At 47.7% G+C, this 23990-nt stretch overlaps 2 protein-coding genes across 17 annotated transcripts in view; both read left to right on the top strand.

Annotated features, from left to right (window-relative positions):
- Nucleotides 1-7574, top strand: part of Plekho2 (pleckstrin homology domain containing O2) — a 34146-nt gene extending 26572 nt beyond the window's left edge. For 2 of the 6 annotated variants that reach the window (XM_078049488.1, XM_040274449.2), the window contains 2 exons: nucleotides 3737-3794; nucleotides 6275-7120. In XM_078049488.1, coding sequence (XP_077905614.1) covers nucleotides 3737-3794; nucleotides 6275-6456 — 240 coding nt within the window. In that variant the 3' untranslated portion in view covers nucleotides 6457-7120. Of the gene's footprint in view, nucleotides 1-3736; nucleotides 3795-6188; nucleotides 7121-7206 lie in introns of those variants that run through there. The other 4 variants (XM_040274451.2, XM_021727477.3, XM_021727470.3 and 1 more) reach the window with 4 other exon arrangements.
- Ankdd1a (ankyrin repeat and death domain containing 1A) overlaps nucleotides 7286-23990 on the top strand; it is a 67114-nt gene continuing 50409 nt past the window's right edge. For all 11 annotated transcript variants that reach the window (XM_078049483.1, XM_078049476.1, XM_078049479.1 and 8 more), the window contains exons 1-4: nucleotides 7286-7391; nucleotides 8278-8587; nucleotides 10039-10091; nucleotides 20430-20547. In XM_078049483.1, coding sequence (XP_077905609.1) covers nucleotides 10062-10091; nucleotides 20430-20547 — 148 coding nt within the window. In that variant the 5' untranslated portion in view covers nucleotides 7286-7391; nucleotides 8278-8587; nucleotides 10039-10061. The remainder of the gene's footprint in view (nucleotides 7392-8277; nucleotides 8588-10038; nucleotides 10092-20429; nucleotides 20548-23990) is intronic.

Raw genomic sequence — 23990 nt, 5'->3', positions numbered from 1 at the left:
GTGACCAACATAACAGGAAGCACCTGACCCAGGACCTATCAACTGTGGCTGTGACCCTTGTGTCCCTTGTGAATTTCCCTGTCACTGATCTTATGTGTGACAGCCATACCACATGTGTCCTGCAGAAGCTGGGGAACCTCGGAAGAACCACTTTCAGGCCCCTTTATCTGAAATGAGTCTCTATGGGTGGGAGTGTCCCTTCAACCCTGACCCAAGAATTAAGTCGCTTCTGGAGGGCCACTTTGAAGGGAATAGCTTCTGGCATGGTGTTGGTGGCTAATCACAGGGCTGAGAAAGGTTGTGGCAAGAGCTTGCTTTGTGGTCTTGAGGACTGAAGAGAAGGGGAGCCTTCTTTTTGAACAAACTGCAAAACCTCTAGCCTGAGTCCCTGTGGGTAATCTCACTGCAGGATTTTGCAAACCACAAGGTGGCTGCCTTCAGAGGGGCCGGGATGGGGGGAGGTTGGTGAGGGCCTTCCCTTTTGCCTCCTCTTGTTCCCTCCACCTGGGCCTGGGTCCTGGAAGCTTCCTGTGTCTTTGGAGCCACTGTATTTTGTGCGTCCAAATCTCACTTTCCTGCCTCTCCTAACTTGCCTCTCATGTTCCAGACAAATAGAGCTTTCAGGAAAGACCACATGAACTCAAGTGGAGGTTTCTGTGACAGGAGGCTGTGTGAGGGAACAAGAAGGGCAGAGAGGTGATGGCAGAAGTTCCTCCCTGTAGACATAATCTTATTCAAGAAATAGTATTTCTGACTGAAAGAGCTGGGTATAAGTAGAAAAAACATACTTTAGATTTGAAGACAGACACACCTAAATTCAAACCCCAAGAGTGGGACTGGATGTAGCTCAGTGGTAGAGAACTTGCCTAGAATGTTCACTCTCAGGTACCACGAAAAAACAAAAAACACAGCAACTTGAGTGAGTTCAGACTAACTGTGCCTGTTTTCCTATCTGTAAAATGGATGGATTCTCTCTCCTCCACAAGGCTGCTGTTGAACACTTAGCCCAAGACCCAGCCCCATAGGAAATGCTTAATAACTCCAGCCTCATGGGCTGTTGATCTTTCCTTGTCACCACAGAAGTCTCATGAGGAAAATGTAATGTTCACTCCATTTGACAGTTTAGGAAATAGGCTTAAGCAACTTGTTTAGGAGACCAAAGTTAGCATTAGGACCCTATGCAGTCCTGGCCTACAGCCACAGCTGAGTGCTTCCTGTCATTAACTCTGGAGGGTCTGTGACTACAGGTGGAGGCTCAGCCCAGGGACTTGGGCTTGGGGCATCTCCACTTCCTTGCATCTAGACATGCCCCGAGGCCCAGCCTGGCTCCCCACCAGTCAGCCTGGCCCTGGGGAGCGGCTCAGAGGCCTTCCTTATAAGGACAACAATTTAGCTGTGATGAAACCTCTGGCCGCTCAGCTGGGAGGGTGGGGGAAGGGAAGTGACTGAGGCTCCAAAGGCTACAGCTGAGAGCTTGAGCCTCCGCAGGAACTCACCCACAGGGCCTCCCTGTCCCCTTCCTGTGTCAGTAGCACAGTGCGGGGCTTTCCAGAAAGCCCCACTGGCAGGAGTGGGGAAGACGGTTCAGGCAGCCCAAGAAGCCAAAGGGGTGGCCAACCGACAGGAAGATGAGAGGGAACAGAACACTACTTGAAGCAGAAAACTCATAGGTCTGAACCCTAAGCTCTAGTCCAGCCAGTGTTCAGACTGATCAGGACCATCAGAGAGGTCTGAGGAGGAGTGTAAGGATGTTCTTAGGCAAATCTTCCCTTTCTTCCTTTGGACCTCCAAAGTCAAGTCATAAAGGGGAGGGGGTGGGTGCTGGTCAGTTTGCAGCATCACCCTATCCTCTTCCTCCCATAGCCCATGTCCCTAGGGAACTCCCCTTTCCCCCAGAATTCACCAGCCCACTATCCATCTGCAAAGCTAATCATGGAATCACAGGATACTGGACTGATAAGGATCTTTGACACTGTCTAGTCTCACCTGCTGATTTTAAAGAGGAGGAAGTGACAGCTCAGTGGGAGAATCTGAACATGCTCATCTGTTTTTTTGTTTTTTTTTAAAAAGTGTGTGTATGGTTTTTCCTTGTTTTCATATTAAAAGTTCCATTTTGCTGGGCGCAGTTGTTCACTCCTGTACTCCCAGCGGCTCAGGAGACTGAAGCAGGAGGATCCTGAGTTCAAAACCAGCCTCAGCAACTTAGCAAGACCCTATCTTTATTTTATATAAAAATATAAAAAAGGGCTGGGGATGTGGCTCAGTGTTAAGTGCCTCTGAGCCCCTGAGTTCAATTCCCGGTACCAAGAAAAAAAAAAAAAAAAAGAAGAAGAAGAAAAAGAAATCACAACTTATTAGCTGAATAAAAAGACAAAGGACTTTTCCCACACCATGTTTGGTTAGTTTTGGGGATCAATGCTTCCCTAGAAACCATGGCTGGGGTTGGCAATGAGGTGGGCTCAGATCCTGAGGCAGAGCCAGATGTGGCAGAAAGAATTGGTCTCTGACAATGCTGTGCATAAGCTGTGTGACCTGAACCGGCTTCTCATTCTCATTCTTTTCTCTCAGAAAAGATAATCACTCCTGGGAAGGGAATTTTGAAAACAAAGTAAGATAAATCGTTTCATTTCGAGGTGTTGGGGATCAAACCCAGGGCCTTGTACAGGCTGGGCAAGTGCTGTACCACTGAGCTACATCCCAAGCCCCTATAATGAGGTAATTTAGATAAAGCTCAGGGCCTGTCACATAGTAAGGGCCTAGTAAATGGGTAATAATAATATGTGTTGAGTACCTACTGGGTGCCAACATTACATTAGGTGCTATGGACTCCAAGTACAATAAAACAGGATCCTTTCTATTTGCTTGCTGCCATTGTGGGAAACAGTGCCCCACCTCAGTAAACACAGTGGGGCAGAGCAGGGATCAATGGGCTGCTTTTGGGGGGTGGGGAGGGGGGGGATCATGCATGGCCTCCTAGGTGACTTTTGACTAGCCTTAGTGGAAGAGTAGAAGTTTACCAAACAGAGGAGTTGGGGAGGACACCTGAGAAAGAGGGAACTGAGAATCACAGTGTGTTACCAGACCTGTGGCCAATCCTTCTTGAGGTATCCTATAGGGAGAGGTACTAAGGGATAGGTGGGAAAAGGCAGAAGGTCATGCTGTTCACCCAGAAAGCTTGGACTTTGCCCCAGAGACCAAGGAGAGGCATTGGGAGTGTTTTAAGGAGGGGAGCCACAGTCCATGAGGTGGAACCTGGAGGCAAGGAGACCAGTTTCACAGGAGACAAGGTGAGGGGTAGTGAGGCATTGCAGGTGGTGTGGAGGCTAGACTCTGTAGGAGGCAGAATGGGGAATTGAGGGCTTTGTGAATGTGGGAGGAATGGAGTGGGAGGCAAGGACATCAGAGATGACTCAGTTCTGAAGGTATGGGGGTTCCTTTCCTGAGATGGGGAGCCATAGGGAAGGAGAAGGACAGGGGATGATGACCATGTGGAGGGGTTCAGTGGTATCAGAACTGGGCTGGGCCACTCCGAAGGTCCCTAGTTTTTAGAAAGTGGGTGATTGATACCATTAGCATCGTCAAGTTATATCTTATATGTTACTTAGGATTAGATTTGATTGTGACTGGCAAGAGGCCATGGTGTCAGGAGAATTCATCAGAGGCTAACCCTGGGCTCTGGGGAAGTGAGGTCAAGATAATTCTGACACAAGTTCATTTCTTCTGTGTGCGAATTTAGTGGTCACCCGGGACCTGGCCTCCTTCTCTCTTGCTGTTCAGCCATCTTATCAGTGGAGGTAACCCAGCTCCAGATACTGCACTTTATTCTAAGTAGTGGGAGGGAGAAGGGGTCCACTCTTCCACTGCTTTCTGGAAGTGATTTTTTGCCCATATTTCATGCATCTCATGGACCAGGTCTTAGTCATGGCCACACCTAGCTGCAGGGGCAGTTTCTCAGCTTCTTGGTCTTTTTTCCTGATTATGTACCACCTGAAAAACAAAAATCTTATTATTCAAGAATGAAAGAATGGATCCAGAGCAGTGGTTCTCAACCAGGGCTGATATTGCCCTTTGGGAGACATTTATCAATGTCTGGAGATATTTTAGTTTGTCACAACTGGGAGCGTTGCTACTGGCGTTCAGTGGGTAGAGGCCAGAAGTGCTGCACAAGATAGCCCTACACAACATCTGGCCCAACATGTTGGAAATGCTGCTGTTGAGATCCCCTGACCTAGATGGGACAATTTGTGGTCCGTTTGCCAGAGCTGAGACAGACTGTGGAGTCATCACTGTGGATAAGCAAGGCAGCTGTCCCTGGCAGGCCACTAGCCAAGAGAGCGCAACAGCAGCCCAGACCCAGGAGGGCAAATCTAGGAGGCTGAGGCCTGGGTTTGTTAGATTTGCTCCAGCCTGCAGGGGGTGGGGGGACTCCTGCCCTCATATAAAAGCAGAGAGGCTTTGATTTTTTTCCTTGTTTGTGTCTCTGTTTAAATCACTTCTTAATGTTGGGCTCTGAAGGACAGAGTCCCAGACTAGAGCCACAAGAAAGAAGCTTAGCTAAAATATAGACATTTCTTTGCTTGCTGGCTACCCTCATGACTGCTCTCAAAGAAAAACATCCGATAGCCTGGGCCAGGGCCAGGTTCAGGTTCATCCCTCACAGTGTAACCCAGTTAGGACTCCACCCCCAGAACCTCCTGACTGCAAGCCTGGGCTGGATGGTCAAGGTGAGGTGCCTGTGGCCCTGAATCCAGTGCAACCTGGCAGGCTTCACCCAAAGATCTGGGCTGGCCCTTCCTGGCTCCCTCCCTCCAGGCACCCTTCCAGCAAACTCAGCGTTCTGGGCCTCCCACCTCATCTCACTCCACTTAGTTTCCTTCCCAGGCCTTTGGCCTTGGGTCTGAAGGGAAGCAGCTTTGCTCTGCTGCAGCCAGTGCCAGGCCAGGCAGAGGCTGAGGCCTGTGAGTTCCCAATATCCCCAGGGCATGGTGTAGTATAGAGAATGCTGGTGTGTGGGATGGGTTATATGTAGACAGCTCTGTCTCCAGGAGGGCAAGGGAAGAGAAATGTCCCCAAGCTAGGAATGTTCTGCATCATCTGAGTTCCTGCCACAGGGAAGCAAAGGTCTCCCCAGGCCAAAGAGTCCCCCTGCTCTTCTCCAGTTGTGACAAGGCTTCTGAGCCGGCTGCAGTGGCACATATCTGTAATCCCAGGGACTCTGGAGGCTGAGGCAAAAGTATTGCAAGTTTGAGGCCAGCCTTAGCAATTTAGCGAGGCCCAGAACAACTTAGCTGAGAACTTTTCTCAAAATAAAAAATAAAAAGGGCTGGGGATGTGGCTTAGCAATTAAGTGGCTAGTGTACTGGGTTCAATCCCCAGTACAGGAAGAAAGGAAGAAAGGAAAGAAGGGAGGGAGGGAGAGAGGAGGGAAGGAAGGAGGTAAGCTGCTGAAAGAACTCTTCTCAGGCCCTAGGAGGCAGGATCTCCATGAGCTCAGGAAGGGTTAAGCTCCTGGCTTCCCACCTGTTCTGAAGCTCAAGAAGGATCTTTGAGTTTTTCAGTTTCCAGACATTCAAGTGCTTTCATGAGGCAGATTGGATTGGATTGATGGCACAGGCCTTCCGGTATATGAGCTTTGACAATTTGCCTAATGTCTCTAATCCTGTTTCCTCTTGTTATGTGAGGAGAAAAATGCCCACCTGAGAGTTTTGAAGATGAAATAGGACAGCACCAGAATGGTGCCCACAGAATGCCCTCAGGAGCAGCCCCCATTACCATTATATTATTGCATTATCTCTGAGGACAGCCTGTCTGTAGTTTTCAGAAAGTTCTCCCTGAAGCCCCTCTCTAAAACTCTTAACATGAAAGTCTAAGGTAGAGCCAGATTCAGTGGCACACAAATTCAAGGCCAACCTTGGAAACTCTCAAAGTAAAAATAAATTTCAATTAAAAAATACAAAGGATTGGAAATGTAGCTTGGTGGTAGAGGGCCCCTAGGTTCAATCTCTAGTACAAAAAGAAAGAAAGAAAGAAAGAAAGAAAGAAAGAAAGAAAGAAAGAAAGAAAGAAAGAAAGAAAGAAAGGAGGGAGGGAGGGAGGGAGGGAGGGAGGGAGGGAGGGAGGGAGGGAGGGAGGGAGGAAAGAAAGAAAGAAAGAAAGTCTAAGATAGGAACTTCTCTTGTATTTTATAGATGGAAAGGCAAGGGAAGGGATGGAGACCACACAGGGACCCTGAATCCACTGGCAACATCCTTCTCCCCGCCTTCTTCCCTTTCAGGAAACAGGCCCAGTCCTGTCATTTGCACCATTGTTGGGGAGAACACAAGACACCAAAAGGCTGTTTTCCTTCTGTCCAGCTCAGCGTTGATGTCTGGAATCAGGAAATGGGCTGATGGAAGTGTCCTGTCTGATGCTCTGCTGCTGGGGATGGGTGGCAACCTTGCAAGACGGGCTTCCTGAAATACAGCTGTGGCAGCAGCTTCAGGATTTGGCAGAACATTTGGCATTAATTTAAAAAAGATCTAATATCGGGACTAGGGTGACAAGAGAGGAGAGATGAGATGGATCTAAGGAATACAACTTTTTCCAGCAGAGAATAATTAGAGTTGTTCTAGAAATGATAAATCAAATGATAATGGATGAAATGTAGGCAGGAATATATGTTTGCTGTCAGAGATAAAAATCAATCACTATTTGAGTGGTTACCTTTGGATAATGGTTCTGGAGGTGGGAGAATTTAACTTTTCATTCGATACTTTTTAATACTATTGGAATTATTCATATTATTTGCCATATACATAGGTCATGCTATTTTTTTCTTTTGAGATGAGGTCTTTCTACGTTTCCCAGGCTGGGTTCCAGTGATCTTCCTCCCTCAGCCTCCAATATTGTGTCTATTAATAAAATAGTCAATGCTGAGCTGGGATACAGACAGAGTTTGCTTCTGTTTCTATCCCCTTTGCCTTTGACTGTCCTCTGGAAGTTATTGGTCAGGTTTAGAGAGAACTATGTGGCAATTACATTTCAGCTGGGGGCTGGGGCTGGGGCTCAGTGGTAGAGCATTTGCCTCATATGTGTGAGCACCATATAAAAATAAACAAATAAAGATGATGTGAAAAATAAATTAACAAATAACTGTGTTCCATTTGTCACTAAAATGATTAAAAACAAAAAAGAACTTCAGCCAGGTCCTCCTTTCTTACCCCCTAGATATCCAGTTAAAATTGGCTCCAGAAGATTAAAAAGAAAAAGGAAAAAATTGACTCCAGACTGTTCAACAATAGAGACAGAAAATTTGATTATCAATCAAAATTGGTGGTGCATGCCTATAGTCCCAGTGATTGAGGAGGCAGAGGCAGAAAGATCACAAGTTTGAAGCCAGCCTGGGCAACTTGGTGAGAACTTCTTAAAACAAAAAAAGGTCTGGGGGGGGCTGGGGATGTGGCTCAAGCGGTAGCACGCTCGCCTGGCATGCGTGCGGCCTGGGTTCGATCCTCAGCACCACATACAAAGATGTTGTGTCTGCCGAGAACTAATAAATAAATAAATATTAAAAAATTCTCTCTCTCTCTCTCTCTCTCTCTCTCTCTCTCTCTAAAAAAAAAAAAAAAAAAAAGGCCTGGGATTGTAGCTCAGTGTTTCTATACTCCTGGGTTCAATCCACAGTATTGAAAAAAAGAAAAGAAAAAGAAATCCTTACCTCACACCACACACAAAACTAACTGTAAATAGAGCAATAACTTAAAAGCAAAACATTCAAGGGGTTGGGGGTATGGCTCAACAGTAGAACACTTGCCTAGCATGTGGGAGGGCCTGGGTTTGATCCCTAGCACTACAAAACACAATTTAGAAAAGAAAAAAAATAATAAGTTAATGTCTTTTTTTTTTTTTTTTTGTACTAGGGATTGAACCAGAGATGCTTTACCACTGAGCCACATCCCCAACTCTTTTGGGGCAGGGTCTCACTAAGTAGCTTAGGGCCTTGCTAAATTGCTGAGGCTAGTTTGTAATCCTCCTGCCTCAGCCTCCCAAGTTGCTGGGATTACAGGTGGGTGTCACTGCATCCAGCTATATTTGGCATTTTCTTGTGAAGTTAAGTATACATCCATTCAGCTATTGGTTGAATTAATATCCTTGTTTTACAGATGAGGAAACTGAGACAGAATGGCTTAGTGACTTGTCCAAGGTTATAGCTAGTGAGTTATAGCTGGTAAGAGCAGGGATTTGAACTGTTTCTTTTCTTTTCTTCTTCTTTTTTTTTTTTTTTTTTTTTGAGACAAGGTCTTGCTCTGTTGCCCAGGTTGGTCTCAAACTCCTGGGCTCAAGCACCTCCTGCTTCAGCCTCCCGAGTTGCTGGGTCACAGGCACATGTCACTGCTCCTAGCTGGGATTCAAACCATTCTGGACCCAAAAGACAGAGGGCATTGATGAAACCCTTTCAGACATGTGGGAGCTGCTGACAGGGCCTGGTTCTCTGTGATGCCAAAGGTGAAAACTAATTGGAATATGTGAAAGCAACACAGATGTAGACACTGGATTGCAGCCTCACAGGGAGAAAAGGATCTTCTAGGGCTTCCAGCCCCATCGTAAGGTGAGTTGTGGAATAACATTGTAGGTGCATGGCCTGCTTTTCTTCCATCCACTGCACAGGATAAACAACTCAGGTGACAGTGCTCTGAGCAGGGGGAAGACCTGCTTTCCTTTGCAGAAAACAGCCACACAGGGGCCTAGACAAGTGCCAGCACAGGAAGGCAGCACAGGGCTGACACTTATCCCCCAACCCAACTTCAGGCATTTGTGTCTCATGAACCCACAGATCCTCATAAGACCCTGTTGAGTTGGGATTATTGTGGGTCTACTATAGACTGGGAACATAATCTCAGAGAGGACCACTGATCTCTGTGTGGGCACACATGTGGGTGTGGTTGGTATGGGCAGAGCTGGATGTGGACTCCAGGCCCCCTGGGGCTCACCTGCATGACTACAGCAGGTTTCACTCCAAGCCACCCTAGGGTTTGAAAAATCCCCTCCGGGAGCCACAGGCTTGGCTTTGCAGTGGGGTTCACCTTTGCAGGGGGGTTCACCTCTCAGAAACATGTTTGATCCCACATTGCCCTCTTGCTCCACAGTGGTTGCTAAGACAAAATGGGTGGATCACATCTAAAACAGATCAGCCTTGAGCTGAGACTGCATCAGCCATGATGCTCCCCCCAGCCAATTTCCTGTGCTGGGGCTGGGGGTCATTTCAAACTCTCAACCAGATTTGCGATGAGACTCTGCCTCCAAGGGCATGTCTTGGGGCATGAGTTAGGGAAGTGGTGGAAACGGAAATGTGGCAGAGCACCCCCACCTGTCCTGCCACCTTGTTATATGGATCCCCCACCTGCCTGAAATCCACCACTAAAGCCACTCCTTTGTATCATTTCTCCTGAGGGTCTCTGAGAATTGAAACACATCAATTAACCCAGTCATGAGCCCCACGTCATAGCTTTGAACTGCTTTGAAGTTTATAATATGATATCTTATCTAAAAAAGTTTGTTGGTCAGGCACATCTGTAATCCCAGCTACTTGAGAGGCTGAGGCAGGAAGACCACAAGTTCAAGCCCAACCTAGGCAATTTAGCAAGCCCCTGTCTCAGAATAAAACATAAGAAGGAGCTGAGGATGTAGCTCAGTGGTAGAGAACTTAAGTAGTATGCTCAAGGCCCTGAGTTGAATCCCCAATATTGAAAAATAGAAGTTTCAAAATTTCTAATTAACACATAATAATTGTACATATTCATGGGGTATAATGTGATATTTTGACACATGCATATAATGTGCAGCGATCTAATCAGGAAAAACAGCATTTCCACCTCAAAAATTTATCATTTCTTTGTGTCAGAAACATTTAAAATCCTTTCTTCTAGCTATTTTGAATACATAATGAATTATTAAATTTAGTCACCCTACTGTACTATTATAGAACACTAGAATTTAAACCTATTTAACTGTCCTTTTGTATCTGTTAATCAACTTTTCTCCACTCTCTCCTCCTCCCAGACTCTGGAAACCACTATTCTACTATGAAATCAACTCTTCACTTCCTCATCTCGGTGAGAACATGGCGGTGTCTTTCTGTGCCTGACTTATTTCACGTTAAATGATGTCCTCCAGTTCCATCCATGTAGCCACAAATGACAGGATTTCATTCAATTTTAAAAAAATATTTATTTTTTAGTTTTAGGTGGACACAATATCTTTATTTTACATTTATGTAGTGCTGAGGATCGAACCCAGTGCCTCATGCATGCTAGGTGAGCACTCTACCACTGAGCCACAACCCCAGCCCCTCGTTCACTTTTAACAACATTATATCGTGTATATATTCTCCACTTCTTTATCCACTCATCTGTCAATAGATGCAGGTTGATTCCACATCTTGGCTGTTGTGAATAGGGCTACAGTAAACAAGGGAGTGCAGATGTCTCTTGGACAGACTGATTGCCTTTCCTGGATGTACACCCCGTCGTGGGACTGCTGGATCATATGATGTTCCTATATTTAATTCTTTGAGGAACCTCCATGCTGTTTTCCGTAGTGACTGTTCTGATTTCCATTCCCACCCACACTATATGAGAGTTCCCCTTTCACCACATCCCTGCCAGCATTTGTTGTTTCTCTCTCTCTCTCTCTCAATGGTGCTGGAGATTGAACCCAGGGCCTTGTGCATGTGAGGCAAGCACTCTACTAACTGAGCCATATCCCCAGCCCTCTATTTTTGATGGGAACCATTCTAACTTGGGTGAGATAATATCTCATTGTGGTTAAAAATATTTTTGATCCTCTTAACAGCTATGAGAGGTAGGGCAGCAATTTTAGCATGTCCATGAAATAGATGAGGTCATTCCTCAGAGAGGCTCACAGAGGTGGAGTGGCCTTCCATTTGAATACAGGTCTTTCTGCTCCCGATTCTATACACCTCTGATAACTGGGGGTTGCCTTGGGGAGCAGAGGTCAAAGGGACACAAAATTAGCAGGTTTGGTAGGAAAGTGAAAGGGGTGAGGGAACTGTTTCTGGAACAAGGGAGTTGGGTCATCTGTCAGAGCTTGACCAAAGGGGAGCATGAGTCCCCAGAGCCTTGAAGGTCTTGGCAGGGGGAAGGGTGGCCTGAGCTCTGAGGAGTCAGAGGCTGAGTTCTGGTTGGGCCTGTTCAGAAGCTGAAGCCAGAGCTGGAAGAGCTGGAGGGATCTCTCCTCTAGGCTCTGTCTGCCCTCTGGGCCCTGTGAACCTCTCAGCTCTGCTGCCTCTGGTGCGCAGGGTCTCTAGTGAGTCTGTCAGCCCTGACCTAGTCACCGGGTTAACAACTGTGCTTCTCATGTGACCTTGGATGAGTCAAGAGGAAAAGCAGGGGGGCTGGGGTTGTGGCTCAGTGGTAGAAGGCTTTGCTTTGCATGTGCGAGGCACTGGGTTCGTTCTCCAGCACCACCACATAAAAATAAATAAATAAACGAAATAAAGGTCTTGTGTCCATCTACAACTAAAAGTATTTAAGAGAGAGAGAGAGAGAGAGAGAGAGAGAGGGAGAGAGAGGGGGGAAGCAGTTGCCAAGGGCTTTCTGTGGGGATTCCCAGGATGTAGGCAGTTCAAGGCTCTAGGGGACAAAGGCCTTTGGGTGTTCTGGAGGCTGGGCCTCCACAGGACTCAACTGTGAAGCCACCTTCTTGCCTGGATTGTGGGCCAGTTAAAATAACCTCAGACCTAACACTATTTTTCTCCTGCTGAGTGGCTTCAGTGTGAGAGGAGCACAAAGGTCATTGGTGGTGGTGGGGAAAGGCCTGGTTCAGTGCCAAGCAGCACAACCACAGCAGGAACCCAGGCCTTAGGCAGACTGGCTACCATTTCCTGAGACCTAGTACCTGCTCTGGGCACTTTGTTTATTTATATACTTAATTAGATTTTGAAATCTATTTTTGGTACAATTATATACATATGTTATAAAATAAAAGATAGAACTAGACCAGGAGTTATTAATCTGGGGTTTATGAGATCTCATAAAATCCAAGGGTAGAACTTGAAAAGTCTGAAAATTTGGAAGAGAAAAAATGTATATTTAGTTTCACTAAATTCTACTTGAATTTCATCATTCTCTTTGATGATGAGTATAGGCAATTAATCATAGTAGCAAGGACCTGAGATGGTGTCATAAAAGAATCATAGATATTTTTAATTTGTATTATAGCTTTCACAGATATTTCAAAATATGGTTTCTATTCATCACTATTTCAAAATTACAGCAGTTATTAAACCTTTTGTTTGATCTTGATGTTTCATGTATTAATTATAAATTATTACCTATTTCTACACAAATAATAATAACAGATTATTATTTTTATTATTATTATTATTATTATTATTATTATTATTATTATTTTGCACTGGAGATTGAACCCAGAGGAGCTTTGAACCCAGGGCACTCAACCATTGAGCCACATCCCTGGTCCTTTTTATTTTATTTTATTCTTTGGTGGTACTGGGGATTGAATATAGGACCTCATGAATATTAGGCAAGCACTCTACCACCTTCCTTTTTATTTATTTATTTTTAAGTCAAAGACTGGCAAACGTGCCCAGGCTGGCCTTGAACTTGCAATCCTAAATTGCTGGGATCATAGGTGTGCGCCACCACACCTGGTTTACATTAAAAAAAAAAAAATTCTTTTTTTTAATGATTTGTTTGGCTGGGTGTGGTGGAAAATGCCTGTTATTCCAGAGACTCCAGAAGCTGAGGCATGAGGATCACAAGTTCAAGGTTAGTCTGGGCAACTTAGAGACCTTAGCAACCTAGCAAGACCCTGTTGACAAAGTAAAAAGTAAAAAACAAAATGGGATAAGGATGTGGTTTAGTGGGAGAGAGCCCCTGGGTCAATTTCCAGTAAAAAAAAAAAAGCCTGATGACCATATTTTGATATAATTGATTTTCTTTATAAGCCTGTTGCTATGATTTGAATGTCCCCCTGAAAATCAACATTGAAATTTAATTGCCACTGTGACTGTATTTAGAGGTGGGATCTTTAAAAGATAAGAGAAGACCTTCTGGTACCTCCCGCACGAAGGGATCAAGACCTTTATTATAGGAGTAGGCTAGATATGGGATGGGGAGAATAGCGCCCTTTCTGTCTGTCTCTTTCTGAATCTCTCTCCTGAGAGATCACCATTTGACACTTCTGCCATGTTATGGTGCTCGCCAGATGTTGCCTGTCCGTCTTGGACTTCCCAACCTTCAGAACTGTGAGCTAGATAGTTTTCCTAGCTTATAGAATTCTGTTTTAGCAGAAACAAAACAAAACAAAAAACAGACTGAGACACTCATTTTATTTTTATTTTGCACACTTCAGAACATTTTTCTGAGAAGAGATCCACAGGCTTCACTAGATGACAGAGGGGCCCAGGGACACATAGGAAGGTTAAGAACTACTGACATGATGCCGGGCACAGTGGCACAGGCCTGTAATCCCAGCGGCATGGGAGGCTGAGGCAGGAGGATCTTGAGTTCAGGGTCAGCCTTAGCAACTAAGTGAGGCTCTAAGCAACTCAGTGAAACCCTGTCTCTAAATAAAAACACCAAAAAGGATTGGGAATGTGGCTCAGTGGTTGAGTGCCCTGGGTTCAATTTCTGGTACCTGCTCCTTCAAAAGAAAAAAAAAAAAAAAAAAGAAAAGAAAAGAAAAAAGAACTACTGATCTAGACCTTCTCTGCAGAATTCTGAGAGATACATTCAAATGAATCCTATTTTTTTAAAGGCCATTTTTCTTTATTTCTTTTTTTTTTAAATATATATGTTGTAGTTGGACACAATACCTTTATTTTATCTATTTATTTTTTATGTGGTGCTGAGGATCAAACCCAGGGCCTCACATCTGCTAGGCAAACGCTCTTCCTCTGAGCCACAACCCTAGCCCTTAAAGGGCATTTTCTAGTCACATCAGAAAGTCGAATGCTGATCTGGTTAGGTCACTAATCAGGTGAAATCCTACTTTGCACATCACTGCCGTGAGCAACACCCAACTGCGCAGTCAAAGGCTAAGAGTTTATTATAGAGCTTCCTTTCCTGCAGGCATTGATATTGCTTAACTTCACTTAAAAACCACCTCCAGTCCTCCGCATGTTTTTCTTCATACACATGTATAATCACCATAATTAAACAATGTGCCAAGAAGAGCAGTGAAAACAAACTGACATCTTTTCAGCAGAAGAGAGGCTGGTGGGCTTGGGATGTGGCTCAATCGGTAGCGCAGTCGCCTGGCATGCGTGCGGCCCGGGTTCGATCCTCAGCACCACATACAAACAAAGATGTTGTGTCCGCCCAGAACTAAAAAATAAATATTAAAGTTCTCTCTCTCTCTCTCTCTCTCTCTCTCTCTCTCTCTCTCACTCTCTCTCTCTTTAAAAACAAAAAAAAAAGAGAGGCTGGCGGTGGAGGGTTGTGGGGGAGAGGACACGGGACAACTGTGTTGCTTCAGTGCAGCCCTCGGGCAGCTACTTCTCCCCGCCTGCCCTGAGTCTGCTTCCCTGCTATCCAGGTGTGCGCTGGGAGAAAGGTGGTCAGAGAGGGGCGGGGGCAGGGGTAGTGGCTGGTGGCACTTGCTCAGTCTCAGTCTCATCAGCTATAAGATGGGGATAATGATTTATGCTCTTGTTGGCGTGGACTAAATGATGTGTTGAATGTGGAAAATTTCACGGTTTGAGGTCCAGTGATTGTTAGCTCCCTCACACTTAAGCATGGACAACGGAGAAAGCTTGTCCTTGGGCTTTGTGTTCCATTGGAGTTCAAGTTTTGGGTAAAGGACCGACCCTCTTTTCCAATGGTGATCTCTCACTTCCCGGGGATGGGAGAAATAGCACAGTTCAGCCAGACAGTCTGGGAGCGGGTCCTGCTCTTCTGTGCCTGTATCTGGCCTCAGGCAAGATGGTTCCCTTCTTTAAGACTGAGCTTATCATCCGTTAAGAGGGAATAACAGACATACCCGAGTATTGTGAAGATCAAATAAAATCCTACACAAGAGCATTCGACTCAGAACTTTGTGGGAAACCCCTCAAATGCTTATTGATGAATATGATTGTGATCTTTCAGGACTCAAATCCTACTGATTGAGTGAATAGGCCGAGATTAATTATGGCAGGCTGGGCAGCCCCGAGAGCTAGTGTCATAAGGGGGCCGAAGTAGGTGGCCCTCCACTACAGAGCTTCCTACTGACAGGGCAGATGCTGCCCTGGAAGCTTGCCCAGTGTCAAGCCTTGGAGTGAGAGTGCTTGACCTCCCAATCGCCTGTCCCTCTGGGGCTGACCCAGGCTGCCGGGATAGCAGGCCAGGACCTGGCTGGGTTCTGCATGCTCTCTCAGTCCCTTGGGCCTGGAGGCAGCCAGCGTCCAAGCTCCATGCTTGGCTGCGTGGAACTGCTCCTTTCATCAGGCTGGGAGGCCCATGAGGGAGGGCCCAGGAATTAGCCGCCTCCTCAGGGAGGCCCAGAGCCTCCCTCCTGCCCATGGCTCCTCAGACAGTGAGCAAGGCTGAAACTGACTGACGGGGAATAGGAACCGGACTCAAAACGAGGAGCTAAAACTGAGAGAGGAAGGGGCACCGATGCAGGGCAGGCTAAGTGGACACTTCTGCTCTCTTCAGAGCTGACTCCAGGTGTCTGGGGACAGTGTCTCATACTTCTGAGGCCCCACAGGCTCACCCTTCATGCTTCTGCTCCCTTCCATTCCAAAACCCAGCAGCTGGGCTCTGGCTCTCTTTCTCCAAGGCTGAGGTTACCAGGGATGACCTGCCCCCTCCACACATGGTCAGAAGGGCTAGACAGGAGGGGTCACACTCAGGACTGACCCGTGTGGTGGCCAAACAGAGGCTCGTATGTACTGCCTCTGACCAGGAGGGTTTCAAGCACCATTTTGGAAGCTTTAGCCAGTCATGTGGCACTTTCTGGAATTTTGCTCCCTGAATGATTACCCATTTAATATTTTCCTTTACATCAATTCCCTTTAAAATTTAGTCTAGTTCTGAGCTAGGCGATCTGTGAAATCATGAGTTTGATGAGATGATTGATTTTTCCTGATTTACATTTGGATCAGTGTGTTTGTTGTTCACCTATAAACACACCTGGTGGACCATGTTTCTATTTATTTATTTTAAATATATTTATTTATTTGTTTTTATGCGGTGCTGAGGATTAAACCCAATGCCTCACCCATGTGAGGCAAGAGCTCTACCACTGAGCCCCAGCCCCAGCCTGATTTATTTTTTTTCTGTTTGTTTTTTCAGTACTGGGGATTGAACCCAGGGGCTCTCTACCACTGAGCTACATCTCTAGCCATTTTTTTAATTTTAAAATTTGAGACAGGGTCTCATTAAGTTGCTGAGGCTGGCCTTGAACTTGATCCTCCTGCTTTAGCTTCTGGAGTTGCTGAAATTACAGGTGTGCGCCTGGCTGGACCATGTTTTTAAATTCATCTTGTGGTCTATGTTTTGGGAAACTAGGGGAGAGACAAAGGTTTTGGGGGGGTCATACCACATAGGTTCCTCTATTTTTTAGTTGTGTGACCTCTCTGGGCTTCCGGTTCCTCATCTATTAAACGGGATCCTCTCTCCTAGAGCTGTGTGGGAATAAAGTGATGCTGAGCGTGCATCCTGGCCATGGTGGCTTTCCCCTTGCTCATGGACCCTGTCTCCAATCCCTGCAGAATAACTTGGCCTCTTCCTAACCACAGGGAGCTACTGCATTCCACAGTATGCTACTCAAGAGGCATGGCAGGGAGGAGGGAGCACTCCTTGGCTATCTGTCCTGAGGCCTGCAAAGTCCAAGAGAAAGTGCCTCCTGGTGTTCACCCTAAGGTCCCCACTGCAATTTCAGCTCCTGTTCTTGTGCTGTATCCTCCGAGGGCATGGAACTGACCGGAGACCCTGGGTTCAATCCTGGCACTGACTTGTCTCACTGGGTGTCTTCCAACAAGTCACTGCCCCTCTCTGAGCATGGGTTGTATTTTACCTGTAAAATGAAGGGAAGTTTCATGAATTCAGCCCTCTTCCTACTTTTTTTTTTTTTTTCGGTACTGGAGATTGAACGCAGGAATGCTCTACCACTGAACTACATCTCCAGCCGTTTTTATTTTTTATTTTAAGACAGGGTCTCACTAAATTGCAGAGGTTGATATCAAACTTGCAATCCTCATGCTTCAGCCTCCCTAGTAGAGATGGATGGGAGGGGAGGGGCTCTTGCCTTTTCCTATTGAGCAATTAATTTCTGTTTCTCTTCTGGTTGAGGATGTGGGAACTGGAAAGGAGGGATGGGGGCGGAGAGGAGAGGAAGTTGCTGATGAGGGTGGAGACTGGCTGGCACTATGCCTTTCTCCGTTGGAAACTCCCTCCATGTCCCCTTCTCCACATGATTTCGAGGAAGGGGATAGGCATTTCCAAGGACAGTCTGGTTGGGTGATTCATCTGTTGTCTCCTGTTGGAGGATGCACTCTGGATACTAATCTGTGTGCATGTGTGTGTATGTGTGTGTGTGTGTGTGTGTGTGTGTATGAGAGAGATACAGACAGAGAATCTGCTCTAATCTCCCCTCCTGCTTTTTTAAAAAATTTTTGTTTGTAGCTGTAGATGGACAGCATGTCTTTATTTTAATTCTTTATTTTTATGTGGTGCTGAGGATTGAACTCAGTACCTCATATGTGCAAGGCAAGCACTCTGCCACTGAGCTACAGCCCCAGGCCTCCTCTCCTGCTTTTGCAAAAAGGGAAATGGAGTCCCAGAGAGGTATGGTGACTGTTTAGGCTTTGCAGTGACTTGGTAGCCAGGAGGGAGAGACCTTGAAGTCCTCTCCCATCACTGCTCAGGGGGGACATCTTCCCTATTCTGTGTCCCCCCCCTCTTCAGCCCCATGGACTAGGAGATCTGGGACTAATATTAAAAAATGCTCTAACTGATTCTTAACAGGAAGTGTGGGTTTTTCATTCTGAGTTGACAACCACAGCAGTCCTGCACACACACACACACCAAGTTTATGCACAGCCACATACACACCCACAGAGTCACCTGCACATGAATGGGAACACACCTGGGCCAGGAGATGCCCGGTCAGCTCTTACCTGCGTCTTCTGACTTGCCTGACATTTCATAGTTGAGGGTGAATTGAAGGGGAGAAGCTAAGACCACAAGACCGGACAGATGTCTCCCAGATGGCCATGCCCCAGGGGTTCAATTAGGCAGCAAAAACTCCCAGACCCCAGGCTGGCCAAGGCTCATCAGTCTTGGGTCTGGAAAGACTGACAGGGAAGTCACTCTTTTGTCATTGGCGCCTGGAGAGGGCCACTCAGGGTGGCACAGAAGGAAAACTGACACTTGTATACCACTCTGTACAAGGCACTGTACCAGGTTCCTCCCCACAGGCACTTCATTCCATTCTCACAACAGGGTGGCAAGTGAGACTAACGTCCCACTTGGCAGCTGAAGAAATGGACCTTGGAGGGATTCACCGACCTGCCCACAAAGCTCAGCAGGCAAATGGCCAAGCCTGATCTTGAACTGAAGTCGATTTGACCTGGAGCCCCAGGTCCTGGTCCCACAGGCACGCCTTTCTTGATGCCAAACTAGATAGATGTGAGCAGCAGTACCTCACACACGTACAAAATGCCACAGAACCTCTCTCACAGGCAAAATATAGGAAGCACAATTCCTGGAAGCCTCAGTGGGAGTGAGGGAAACTTCATGAATAAGTTGGCATTTGAAGCTGCTTCAAGAGTGAATGAAGTACACCTGTAATCTCAGCAACTCCTGAGGCTGAGGTAGGAGGATCACAGGTTCGAGGCCAGTCTCAGCAACTTAGGCAACTGGTCTCAAAATAAAAAATAGAAATGGCTGGGGATGTAGCGTAGTGGTAAATACCCTTAGGTTCAATCTCCAGTACCTAAGGAGGGGGGAGTGAATGGAGCCAGACACTGGGTATGGTGGTACGTGCCTACTAAAGTCCCAGTGACTCAGGAGGCTAAGGCAGAAGTTTGAGGCCTGCCCCAGCAATTAGCAAGACTCTGGCTCAATAAAAAATAAAAAAGGGCTGGGGATGTGGCTCAGTGGTAGAGCACCCCTGGGTTCATCCCTGCTAGTATCATACACACATAGAACGAATGAGATTTTACTAGAAAGGAAAGAGTATCGGGAACAGGGAAGATAGAGGGATCAGCGTGAGCAAAGGCAACACGAGACAGGGCGAAGGGAGGCAGGCGAGGCGGATAGAACAGTGGGTGACCATGACCAGAGCTCTGGATGGTCTATGGGGAATGGTGTGCAGGCCAAAGGGGTTGGCAGAGCCTTAGATGTCAGGGTGTCCTGGAAGGTGCTGATGGAGAGATGTGACTCTGTCAGTTCTGAGTTCCAGAGGCCACTCTGACTCCAGGATGAAGGACGGCAGTGAGTAATTCAAGGAAGAGCTGTCACAGGTGTCCGTGTGTCCGAGTGGAGGCCATGAGGCTAGAAGCAGGCCTACAGTTGTGTGAAGGAGGGGAGGTGGAGCAAAGAGATAGTGGAGAGTGCGCAGGGCCCTTGCGGGATTCAGGTTTCGGGTAGGGATGCTTATGCAGCCAGTAGGCAGGGCCTCTGAGACTGCCAGTGCCCACTCTACCCCAGCCTAGGCCACTGGGCTCAGTGGGCTTAGGCTGGAAGGCCCAGAGGAAATCTCAACCCCAGCTCAGATTCCCTGACATTCCTAGCATCTGCCCATCCACCCTCCCTCTTGCGGCCAAGGCAGGACTTGATCTTTCTCCACTAGCTACGGAGCTGGGGGACAGCACAGGCTGCCACCAGTGAGCACAGATGCAGTCTGCACCAGCAGCGAATGAGGGACCCTGCTGCCTCTGGAGGTCACAGGTGCCTGTTGTTCCCGCCTCTACTGACTGTGACCCCTGTGATCAGGGCTCCAACATGGAGTCTGGAGTGGTGGGGTGACCGGCCATGCCTGATCAGTGCCCAGCCTTAGCTGCAAGGGAGGCAGGAAGATGGCTGGTCCTGGCATAGTTAGTCTAAGTAGTGGAAGCTGGGTTCTTCCTCATGAGTGGAGAATTCCCCACACAGAGGAGGAAGTTCCAGACTTTGGGTGGGCAACATGAAGGACGAATGTCTACTTATGGAGATGTTGTTGATAAATGATATAATCCGTGTCAATATGCTTAGCAAAACATCTAGTATAAGGAAAATACTCAATGAATGTTTTCTATTACCTGTGTGCTCATAAGGGCTGGGAGTGGGCCTGTGTTTTGTTCTCTGCGTATCCCGAGGGCCTGTCATGGTACCTGGCGCACACCAGGAGCTGGACAAATGTTGGCCTGTGAGTATCTTGCCCTTCCCAGGGTCTGAGCTCTGCCCAGCCTTCCTCTCCTCTCCTTTTTCTTTGTTGCCCAGGCTGTGGCCATGGCATTTTCCAAGGTGGAGGCAAGTGCTGATACCAGAAAGAGGAGGAGGAGGAGGAGGAGTGAGGGGCCCGAAGCTCTGCTCCAACACCAGCTCACTGTGACCTTAGGTAAGTCGCCTCTTCTCTCTTGGCCTGAGTTTCTCCATCTGCAAAATGGATACCATAACCTCAGCTACTTCACATGTCTGATGCCAGGGACAAACAGAATGGGTGAAGCAGATTGCAAAGCAGCAAAAAGCCCTCATCGCCCACCCCTGGGAGGAAGTCATGCCTGAGCAGTGTTAGGACCCACCCAGAAGATCAGATTTTGAAGAGGGGCTGAGGGGCCAAGGGGAGACAGGCAGGGAAACAGCCTTCCTCTTCCCTCAGTGAAAAGGGCTGCGCTCACAGATCTGTGAACCAAAGCTATTTTTATGTAGAACAACTGCGATTATGACAGGGCCTCTTCCTGCAGGGGAAGGGTGGGGAGCCGACCTGAGTCATCAGCGGGCTGCTGCCGCTGCTGCTGCTGCACGAGGCCGAGGCCGTGAGTAGAAATCAGGCCCACCCCCAGAAGTGGCTCCTGGCCTCTGCCTGAGGAATGGGCAGACAATCTGCTCCAGGAAGGGCCAGATCTGTCCTTGGGCCCCGAAACTTGTTTATCATGATTGATCTTCTAATGAGCAGCGCGCTGGCCCTCTGAGAACTGGAACAGGACACAAATGCTGCCTGACACCCCTACTCCCCACTCTGCACAGGGTTGGCTGGCTGGAATTTTGGGGTGCTGATGTTTGGAGGCTTTACTTTTTTTGGGGGGCGGAATCATCTATCCACCACCCTGCAAGACAGAGATGGTTTGTCTCCAGGTTATTGACAAGGTGCTGGGGCTCTGCCAAGAGTCGTGATGGAGTCCCAGGGTCAAAAAAGCCAACAGGGAGAGTGATTCTTCTCTACACTGGAAGGACAGGGGCAGCTTTCCCAGAGAAGATCAGAGCCAGGCCCTAAACAATGCACAGGATTTGGCTCTCTTGAGGAGCGGACAAAAGGAAGGGCATGTGACATAGAAGGCTTTGGCAGGGGCAAAGGCATGGAGTTGTAGCGGCACCTGGCTTGTGCGAGGTGTGGCCGGGGAGGAATGGGGGGCTGGGCTGGGGTTAGGAGGTCCTGCACGCCAGGCCCAGAGGAGTGTGCCTCTGGATAGGTGCAAGCTGGCCATCCCCCAGGTCCTGCAGAGAGGGGAGGGCGGCCCACGGGGCAGGAAGCATGGGGAAGAGAGGTGGGAGGGTGGCATCTCAGGCCCAAAGGAAACCAGGTATGTTTCCTGTGCTGGAGGCTGAGCCTTGCTGAGCTGTCTGCAGGCCCAGCCTTGGTCAGCACCAGCCAACCGCCTGCGCAGGTCGTTAGGACCTTCTTAATGTTCTTTTTTTTTTATGTTGGGGATTGAACTCAGGGACGCTTGACCACTGAGCCACATCCCCAGCCCTTTTAATTTTTTATTTTGAGACGGGGTCTCACTAAGTGGCTTTAGGGCTTTGCTAAGTTGCTGAGGCTGGCTTTGAACTTGCAATCCTCCCGCCTCAGCCTCCCAAACTGCTGGGATTACAGGTGTGTTATACCTCTCCCAGCCTTCTTCTCTACCTTCTTGGAGGGCCTCCTCTATGCCAGTACCTTTGCAATCCGTCCCTGCAAGGTGAATATTCTCACCCCACCTCATAGGGATGGAACTGAGGTTTAGGGAACTGCCCCGGGTCACAGAGCCCCTCTGGAGCACCTTGCGGGGTCCTTACCAACATCCTTCAGCAAAATGATCCTCTCTGAGTCCTGCTTTTATTGGTTATTGGGGATAGCAAGCAATAACTTCCTTTCTTCCAGGTAAAGGGGACCCTGAGGCCTGCCTCCCAGGCATCCCCCACAGAGATCCTCAGAGATCATCTCCTCTACTCTATATGTTACAGATGGGGAAACTGAGGACTGAGAAGAAGAGATTTGCTTGGGGTCTTACAAATGGTGCTAGAAGTGATTGGTCAGCCTCTTTTGAGACAGAGTCTCTCAGTGGGACTCTAACCTTGTGGGTTGGAACATAAGGACTGGAGGATGAGCAGTCTGTGGGACAGGGACTAGCTTGGGATTTCTAGGAGGCCAGAGCTGAAACTCAAACCTTTCATCCAGCTCGGAGTGCTTCATTCTACTTAAGAAAAAATGGTCCTTCTCAGGACCATTTTTCTCCATCTGCCTGAAAAGTGTGTTAATAATCATGCAAATTTTGGTGATTTCGGTGATGGTGAGGGGACTAGAATTGTGCAGTGCACAATACACACAACTGCTACAGGCTGCCCAGCCCTGAAACAGAGGGCGAGTTGTGGCAACTCTGTCCACTTCTTCTCTATCCCTTCCTTCTCCTCCTTCTGTCCTACAGAGCCAGGGACAAGGGATAAGAGAGGGAAGGGAGGAGGAGGGCAGTTAGAAAGGGGAGGGAAAGGGTAGGATTATTTCTGCACACATAAACCGAAACCAAAAGTGGAGGCAGGGGTGCTGTGGAAGGCAGACCTGCAGCAAGGCTGGGGGCAGGGTCCTTGCACCTGAGGGCAGCAGCCTGATCTCAAGCGCCCTGCTGCAACCTAGGTGCTGCCTGGACCAGTTTGCCCTTCATGCTGACAGGAAGTGTGTGAGACGGGTCTGTTTCTAGGAGGATTCTCAGGCCCCTCCAGCCCTCGCAAAGCCCAGCTCTGGGGTTTGGAAAGGGAAGGAGGGCTCACTTGCTCAGGCTGCCTAGCTCCCTCTGGCCTGAGGGAGGGTGACTCTCTGCCTTGGTGGCTCAAGTGTCTGTGTAGATATGCATACACCCACAAGGATGGGACAGCTGGCATCTGTGAGGTCCCTATTTCCCCAAGTTACACTTTGGATATGTGGAGGAATGTGAATTTTTGTGACCTGAGGTCATTTAGGTGTCACAATGTTGGATTCTTTTTGGCATTGATATATACTCTCTCTTTTTTAAAAATATATTTTTGGTTGAAGATGGACACGATAACTTTATTTATTTACTCGATTTTATGTGATGCTGAGGATCAAACCCAGTGCCTCGTACATGGGAGGCAAGCGCTCCACCACTGAGCTTTAGCCCCAGCCCCGCTGATTCATTCTCTCTCTCTCTTTTGATACTAGGAATTGAACTCGGGGGGCACTTGACCACCGAGCCACATCCCCCAGCCCTATTTTGTATTTTATTTAGAGACTGGGTCTCACTGAGTTGCTCAGCACCTGGCTTTTGCTGAGGCTGGCTTGGAACTCATGATCCTCCCATCTCAGCCTCCAGAGCCACTGGGATCACAGGCATGTGCCACCGCATCCAGCTCCCACTGATATGAAACAGAATGTTTGAAACTTATTTAAGTTTCCATTTCTGTGACATTTCTATCCAATGGACCAGTTGTAAACCCAGATGCCAGCCCTCCCTGGATGCTTCCTGGGTCTTCTATGTAGGAGGGGTCCTATCCGGGTGCTGTGGCTCCTAGCTCCAGACTGGCGGCCCTTTAAGACAGAAGACTACATTTAATTCACCATGTCATCCA

The sequence above is a fragment of the Ictidomys tridecemlineatus genome, chromosome 5 (assembly GCF_052094955.1).
Source record: "Ictidomys tridecemlineatus isolate mIctTri1 chromosome 5, mIctTri1.hap1, whole genome shotgun sequence".
Classification (NCBI taxonomy): Eukaryota; Metazoa; Chordata; class Mammalia; order Rodentia; family Sciuridae; genus Ictidomys; species Ictidomys tridecemlineatus.
The sequence above is the reverse complement of the archived record's forward strand: the minus strand, read 5'-3'. Positions and strand labels throughout refer to the sequence as shown.